The following is an 8,624-nucleotide window of genomic DNA, read 5'->3' as shown; positions in this document are numbered from 1 at the left end:
GACGCTCGAGGGTGTCGTTTCTCTTCCTGGGGACGTCGTTCGGGTCCGCCCCACCTTTTCCCACTCTACGGTCTCTCATGTGAAAACCCTAGGGCGGCGACAACGCTCATGGCGTCATGTCCTTTTTGAAGGCGCCATCGTGAGAGCTAAGTGGTGCTGGGCACGGCTTGTGTTCGTGGGCAGTTGCAGTTGGTTTGCCCCTATTCTTTCAGGAGGCATCTACTTTGGGGGAAACCCTAGATCTGGGTGTCCCAGATCGGATGATGACCAAAAACTATGGTGCCGTTTTCCCTTTTGAGGGCATCGTGTTGGAGCAGGTGTTGTTTGGAAGGGCCCAGAGGCGGAGCAGGGTTTCATCTTCCACATCGATGATGGCAGATCTCGGCGGCATGGCGTAGTGGAGGCTCGACGTCTGATGCGGGTTGACGAACTCGCGCAGGAGGGCGACGCTATCTGGAGTCGTGGTGCCATCGATGACAGAGTGGTCTGTCAAGGTCGGTGCATCAATTCTACTCTGAGGATGGATCGATGGAAGATGGAGGTGACGGCCCTTGCAGCGTGCAGTGCTCACTGGGAGTGTGCCGGACCAGTGTGTGACCCAGTCCAGGTAGTGGCTTGGATGGGGTATCTGACTTTAGATGTTAGGTTTTGGTGCGATGTGTGTTTGGTATTAGGCCCAGACATTCGGCACCCCTTCATCAACGGGATAGAAGTAGCAATAGGCGTTGCCAAGATGGTAGCTTCAGACTTGTTAATTTATCACCTTGTATGGTCTTTATGAATATGCATATGCATCGTCCAGATACAGAGGCCAGGGGTACGTCCTCCTTCTTTAATAAAAAGCAACAAACCACTTCTATGCAAGGAGAAGAATGTAAAACTTTAAAGTCCGACATGCTACTTTATTTATATTGTTTTTAACTAGTCAATGTGTACGTGCAATGCATGTTAATTTGAAAGTATATTAAGTGCATGCGGATATTAAGTAGGATATTATTTGCGTGTTATTACGTGATTAGTATTATATTTGGCTTAAAATTAACTGCACGTTAAACATGTTATTAGGATGGATCGACATTGAAGCAGTCTAGGTCGTTGGATTGACATGATTTAATGGCCGAGATTAATTGAATCTGCCCTTTTAAGTCTTTCTATATTGGTATAGATGCCAGATCAAGTTTGTCCTTTTAATTTGTGAGAACTACGATCGTGATGTTAAGTGCTAGTTAATTAAACCGGTAAACGAGAAAACAAATTGGCTTGCAAAGTAATCATTAATTTTTTCTACCTTGATACCTATTATTTAAGTATATTTGGACCATTCCATTCACACGGCATATGATTAGTTTGTCTGAGTGTGAACCTTTTCATTCATTTCATCTTTTTATCATTTATCAAGAACGAGACCTCCTTGTCAATCTCCCCCCTCCCCCCACACGCACAACTAAGTTCGTCATCTATGCTGGCTAGTTTTGCATGCGGAAATTTAGCCCGGTCTATCTCGGCATCCTTTTTAAGACGAATCAGAGAGATGGAGAAGAATCAAGTAATGCCAAAATCCAAGAAAGTTTTTCTTTTCACTCCTGCAAATTTATTGGGCCTTACGCAGTGTACTCCCATAATGAAGTAATCAACATCGAAATACCTTGCTTAATACCATCATGTGGATGAATGATGTTTTTGAAGGGTGTCAGAAAGATTGCTAAAATGAATCAGTAAGAGATTCACACGTCTTTCATGATGCATTGGATTTGACGTGATGGTACATATGAGAGAACTAGTATACCCTGTAAACTAAGTTATTCTACCTAGAAGTTGGAGACTAAGCTAAACATGCAAGCAAAGATGATCACATGACTTTGTAATCCGGTCACAATGATCAAATGAATGTTTCTTGAATAACTTGTTCAAACACAAGAGATGCATAAAACCCCTATATATACCCCATCGTCTTGGTGTCAATGTGGTGTACTATGAATTTAGATTTGCTCCCCTGTCTATCCATCTTGAGTTCATCTGAAATATTGGAGAAAACCAAACACATGTATCTTCTAACGCATAATCTGCCCTCCTGCCATCTTGCTCTTCAGTGGTACGGGTACATTTGCCCCGCCAATCACATTATGCAGCGGGAGGCTATGTCCGTGCCATCGGCGATGAGTCTCTCGCATCCCAATCTGAAGATGCACGTATTGTTCACTGTCATTATCACCTGTGCTTTCATTGTCAACGTGTTCACCGGTCATGATCTTTCATACCTTGGCCGTCGTCGAGGAGCAGAAAGTAGCGGCGCAAAAAACGCTTTTGAGAGATTTTCATACGACGGTCTTTCTTTTTTGTATATGGGTTAATGAAGAAATATACCGGTCCTCCTTGTTTCTTTTTTGCAGAATTGTAGTGCCATAAATTTCTCCGTTAATCTCATATAGTATAATATATTTTAGAAAAGCACATGTATTGTTGACAGGTGGTCCCAGATTACTCCAAAAAAAAATCCCGATTGGCCTCTCGTCCTGCCCCCCGCCCCCACGCCACAGATCCCAGCCCTCGCCGCCGCCGTCGCCGCCGCCGCCGAGTAGGTTGTTGCGCGCTGACGGCCACGCGCGGCGGGGGAGGTCGCCGCGTGTCTCGAAATCGCAACTCCGGCCGTCTGCAATTACCCCGGACGGCGGGGAGCCGCCGGCGCGGGCTGCGACCAGGTTATGCATCCATCCAATCTCTGTCCGTCAGTTAGCGCTCGTTCCTGTAGTAGATGGATATATAGCTGCAGAGAGGAGAGGAAATTTTTTGTCTGGTATTAGTACAAAATTTGTCCTCGTTCCTGTACTTTGCCTCTGCCTGTATGGATATATTGGTAGCTGGACTGGTGGAGAAATCGCTATTTCTTCGCGGTAGGGCAGCAGTGGAGGATTAGTGCAGACAACAAACCTTGCAAAAAATTCCAGTGCGTTGAGAAGTAGTTTGAATGCTCTGTTTGCAGGTTCAGAGACTACTTTGATCCGACAGTTTCTCGGACTTGTGAATTTCCACCGGATTAGCAAGCGCATTATATCGTAGTATGTGCGTACGAGTTTTGCGAAATTCCAGTGGATTAGCAAAGTGATAGTTTCCCCTTTCAGCAAGGTGCCTGAATTGCCGAATACCCCTAGACTGCAGGAAGCTTATACTAGGGAATTTCAGTGAACTTTGTCCACCCCTTGTGTTGTTTATTTTTCTGCTTCCATTTTATGGTAAACTTTCAAGTCATTCTAGTTCAGTTGAAATGACTGAGTGTGGTACCATCTGTATCTCCGTTTTTCCTTAGTATTCCGAGTTTCCTAAACCATTTCCATGTTCCAGATTTTTCAACACTTATTGGAATCCCTCTGACTGCAGGTGTTTTTAAACTTTCAGCTCACAAGTAACAAGCCTTACCGTTTTGCTGCTTGTGGAAGGAAGCTCCAGGTTACTGATGCAAATTAGAGGATCTGACTCCTTATTGGACAGACATCGACTTAAATTGGACTGGACAATCAGCAAAGTGAAATGGCAGAACCATGGCCATCGTATTCATCATCATCTCGTGGGAAAAAGAAGCGACCACGCTCTCCTAATGACGATGCCACAAGTTCACAAGGCAGAACCGAGAATAGCACAAGCCTTGGTTTGCTACTTTCTCTGTCTAATTTATTCTTCTCTGTTAGAGTAAATTACACGCTGGCCACTAAACTTTGCTCAAGTGTGTCAAATAGGTCACCGTTCTCTTAATTTCCACATTTAGGTCAATACTAAATCAAGTGGGTCACTGCGTATCACCACCAGCACCGCATCAGATAGATGACTATGAGTTAGTGTACTTATGACCCCCTTACAGTGTCTCTTGTTCTTCTTTCTCAACGTTCAGGCCTGATAAACTCATATGATGTATGCTGTAGTTTTTCATTCAGTTATGTACTCCTAGAAAATTGCTTTTGTGGCAGCTAGCACATGGCAGAAATTGGCCAGCTGTAACAAGTCAAGAGAGGTTTCATTTTTACAGAGCTTGCTGAGAACAAAATGCTATATGTCGGGTCACCATCTGCTACAGATGCTCTCTCTCGTTGGCTTCATTGCTTCTAGGACACAGCAGGTAGCAGAGGATGGATTGCCATAGTTGATGTAGCTGGAAACAGAGTTTCATCGCCACTGTTGGTATCTCACATGGTTGCCACTGGTGGGGTCGATTGTCAGTAGTTGCGGCTGTTGTTATGAGAGATTTATAGCTCCAGTTGATTAGCTTCTTTGGGGTGGGGCTGGAACAAGGTTAGGTACAGAGAGGAATTAACAATGGACTATAGGCGTCTTGTGGCTTGCTGCGAAATTGGGAACATGATTAGAGGCCCTGGATGGACACACTAGCTCGGGCTCTGGAGATTATATGGTTTTGGTGACCCAAATGTGCAAGTCAGGAGAGCGGGTACCTAGCTGACACCCTCAGAATAAGTCTAGTAACCTTTCAACATAATTTGCAACCTATTTTTAGATCACTTCTAGTTGCATTAGACAGTCAACATCAAAGACATTATATTTTGTTAAGAAGATTCTACAAATTGTACGTGAAAAACGTTGCACTCAGTGACAATTATTATTGTACATCTCAAGCTGTGAAGTTGTTTTAACATCTAGCAATTTTGATAATGCAGAGGACAACCTTATATTCAGTGATACTCTGATAGCTCTACAGTTGATGCGCACACAATTCCCAAAGCTAGAGAAGGTATTTACATGCTTGTCTGAACTTGGAAAACAATAATATCATAAATACATGTTTGATTTTGTCGCATTGATTGAGTTTCAGCAGTTTAAGCTGTTAATTAAATAGATTGAACCACCTACTAGATACTTATTTTATGCGATTCACATGAATCTTTTCCACAATCCACAATGCTTATGTATGATGTGTGAATTTAGACATTAGAAAAGGAAACAGTTATGTCCACACTTTCAGTCAGCTCAGCTCTCTGATAGGGCATTCTTCGTGTCAGGACAGTATTCCTGTGCCACAAGGTGCTCTGGAAAGCCAAAGTGCCTGTCAAGTGCCTTTTCTTCATCTGGTTAGTACTGCAGCACCATTGCTGGGACAGTTGACCAGCTTAACACGCCGAGACGGTGAACACTGCTCCTGGTTGAGGTAACTGGCAAATCATTTTAAGATGGACAGCTCGCCGCTCCAAATGAATTTGGTGGCTGTCTTGGGGAAAATCATTGCCAAAAGATTGTCGAAAAGTCCTGGACTCGATAGTGATTCTACAAATTTCATCCATTTGAAGAGAGGCACAACTAAGTGTTCTAGGGAGAGAGCCAGGAGCTTCAGATGATGGTTAACAACATCAACGCATAGGTGGAGCGACGGTTCATGCCTGCCATTTTTTTTTGGGTTGGGGGGTGGGGGGGGGGGGGTGCCCTCCTCGTAATGGAAAGATGTCGCAATACTCCATGTAATAATGAAGAAAACATGTTGCAATATGTTTATATAAATTCAGTGTTTCCTTTTATGATGGTGATTCAGTACCATTTCTGCACAAAATTTATCCTTTTCTTTTGTTTTCACTTGTAGGTTGTAACACAGCCTTTCATTTTACAGTCCCAATTGTATAGCAGCGTGAAGGACAGGACACAAGTTGATAGAGATTTGGAGGTTTTGTTTTGAACTTATGCAATAATTCTTTATGTATACACCACTTTTGTAATGCAATGATAAGTTTGTGTTTTGCCTTTGGATTCTTTTCTAGCGATTCTCGTGTTAAATTTTGGTGATTATCGTAGACCAATGTATATTAATATCCAATTGCATCAGAGATAATTTTTCCTTGCTCTGATGAAACCTGAACATAGAAATACTTTTTGCAGTCACTGAAGAAAGACAGAGTACTCCGTGTATTCAAACTCAATACTGGGCAGGATGACCATGCAATCATGTTCATGGATGATTATCTGAAACAGGTATATGTTTTTCTGGTATGACTTAAGTAGGTTCACTAGGTCTAGATGGTGTTAATGTAATGGAAGTTAAGAGGTGTCATTTAGCTAACCAATCTGTTGTGATACTCCCATCCACCCAACGAAGCAACCAACCTATCCCATATACCTTGTTTAACCTCATACAAGCCTATCCTTACCAAGCTGGATGGCCCTATCCCATATACCTTGTTTAACCAATCAAGCACACGCTAACTGAACTGCATATTTACCATCATATACAGTAGCTCATCTTTTGTTGATAATAAAGTTTTAGTCATAATGTAACAATTCATCACATTAAATTTATCTATTCGTACTGCAAGTTTTAATGGATCTGCTTATCTCTTACACGGAGTGTATACAGATGGAATCTGCTGTCAGGAGGTCAAAGGGTAAAAACCAAGATTGCAGTGAAGTGTTTGAGTGGTTTGAGAAATATGTTCTGCCTTCGAAATTGGATGTTAGCATAGATCACCTAGAGCTGGTAAGTTTCAGCCATGTACTGGAGATAAGTGTTGATCCTCTGCAGAATTCTATCTTAACCTTCTCTCTAGAATATCTCATTACCAAATTTTAACTTCTGCGAAGCTTTGCGATGATCTATCATTGGATGTTACCTGACACTTTGTTTTAGTATATCGTTTCTTAAATAATACCCAGTAATAAATCAAGAAATAGAACTGCTGTATTAAGGCTTTTCATGTCTTCTGCTTTTTATTGCAGTGTTCACTGTTATCAAATGGGGGTGATGCAAGAGATAAACATATCACCTTATTGATGAATGCTGGTCTCCTAGTAAGTATTTTCCATTGGATCATTATCATGGGTGTTTTTGTATTCACATGTTGGTCATTTCTTAAAGTATTTTCCATGGGATCATTAGATTCATGTTTACCAATCAATTAATAGCTGCATCCAATCATGCGTACTGTTTGTGCCATGTTGATTTTTTGCAGACACGCCAACTAATAGATCCAAACATGTACTGGTTTTCTATTCCAAGTATTGGCCCTATCTTGAAAGGCCTAACCCAGGTTTGCACTACTTGGCTTTTCTATTCCTTCGTTCCAATCTCGTGGTGTTAGTTAATCTGAAAGATGGTTCTAGTAAATTAATAACAGATATAAAGCTGATTCTGCTGAGTGAAGTAATCTTTCCACCACTTTAATGATTGACTGGCTACTGTGATTCCATCCCTCCTGACTGTTTCAATCTTCATTGCCTACATAATTTTCATTGACTCCTGGTCCATGAACTTGTGTAGGTTGCGCAAATATTTATAGTTAAATCCATGTACATACTCTGGAACCACGCACGATGTATTTTATGAATGCTGTCGTTAGTTTACTTTAGTTTGTTTATTATTCTTGCATCTGCTTTCCCGGATTCTTCTCAATGGGCCTACAGTTTTGATATCTTGACAAATGTGGTTATGGTGAGCAGGGGAGGAAGGAAGTTCTTTCGTTATTGAACCGTCGGAAGTACAAGGAGATGCTACTATCTTCACTGGAGAAGACGAGGTTAAGATTATCACCTCTTGACGTGCGGTTCCACCTCCGCGATCTGATTGGGTCTGGTCAGATAAAGACGGTTCAAACGGCCACTGGCTTACTTGCTCGCGTGTCAACAGATTGATAAATACACCTTTGGATAAAAAAAGGAATCAACAGATTCCGCTTCTTCTGATAAGAATAGTATTTCCTGCTCAGGCAGCAAAAGTAGCCAGAGTTTATTTTATTGGTTCCTGCATTCTTTAAGGTCAATTAGTAGGGTGTATTTTCTTTTCTGAGAGGTATTATGTTCTTGATCTGATTAATGTTGTATAGGAATCATGATGAAATACTAGAAATTTTACGTACCGAATGAATTGTTTCCTGTGAAACGCATGCAACATAGTGTGGAATCTCCATGTATTCATGTGTAACAAATGGGGCAACTGGCATTTTTGCCCCAGATGATATACGATGATGTTTAGACTGTTAGTGCTTTGCTAGAAGAGAAGATCTAAGAAGAGCATATAGAAGGGAAAATGGCCATTTATTCAGAACTGATGTGCATTTTGTACAACAGTGGTCACTTGCTATTACCAATTTCTAATTTTGTGCATTGCTTTCTCCAATGTTTTCTTCTAGGTTTCTTTGCTATGATATTTTGATCTTGAAAGGGAGCCAAAAAACCTAGCTTATATCGGTCAATTTCCATTTCATTCATCTTTCATGATTCAAGCGATGGACATGGAAAACTCTTTGTTTCCACTTCCCATTCGTGTGATGGTAAGTATGACCATATCTAACATAACATGCATATTAAGTTCTACCACATGAAGGGTCGGTTACTCTGGATCATTGATAATTAAATTATTTTCTCTCTATTCAACTTCCCAGTCATGTGATGGTAAGCAACATAACATGCATTCTACTACTTGAAGGTTAGTTACTCTAGGTCATTCATGATTAACCTATTTGTAGATGCAATTTTTGTTCAACCAGTCACTCGTTCCTTTGATGTGAGTTCCGTCCAACCAAACACGACATTTTCTTCCATTTTGTTTCCAGCAAGAGGTTGGAATCTAAATATGCATATGGAATGGTCACGTCGCTCATTCAACACATATACCATGCTCACACAAATTATCATTTTGTCCT

General features: G+C 41.4%; 1 protein-coding gene across 5 annotated transcripts; it reads left to right on the top strand.

Moving 5' to 3' along the window:
* The first annotated feature begins 2,470 nt into the window (after positions 1-2,470).
* Positions 2,471-8,085, top strand: LOC125542269 (serine/threonine-protein kinase 19). Of its 5 annotated transcripts, XM_048705257.1 has the most exons (10): positions 2,471-2,699; positions 3,394-3,643; positions 3,761-4,435; positions 4,662-4,735; positions 5,576-5,656; positions 5,869-5,961; positions 6,344-6,478; positions 6,703-6,774; positions 6,936-7,013; positions 7,423-8,085. In XM_048705257.1, the coding sequence occupies exons 4-10, from the start codon at positions 4,706-4,708 to the stop codon at positions 7,612-7,614; spliced, it is 681 nt and encodes a 226-aa protein (XP_048561214.1). In that variant the 5' UTR covers positions 2,471-2,699; positions 3,394-3,643; positions 3,761-4,435; positions 4,662-4,705; the 3' UTR covers positions 7,615-8,085. The 5 variants fall into 5 exon arrangements, with proteins under 5 accessions (XP_048561214.1, XP_048561193.1, XP_048561207.1 ...); XM_048705236.1 differs by lacking the exon at positions 3,761-4,435; XM_048705250.1 differs by lacking the exon at positions 3,761-4,435 and having other exon boundaries at positions 3,376-3,643; positions 5,603-5,656.
* The last annotated feature ends 539 nt before the right edge of the window (positions 8,086-8,624 follow it).

Source organism: Triticum urartu, chromosome 1 (genome assembly GCF_003073215.2).
Source record: "Triticum urartu cultivar G1812 chromosome 1, Tu2.1, whole genome shotgun sequence".
Classification (NCBI taxonomy): domain Eukaryota; kingdom Viridiplantae; phylum Streptophyta; class Magnoliopsida; order Poales; family Poaceae; genus Triticum; species Triticum urartu.
The sequence above is the reverse complement of the archived record's forward strand: the minus strand, read 5'-3'. Positions and strand labels throughout refer to the sequence as shown.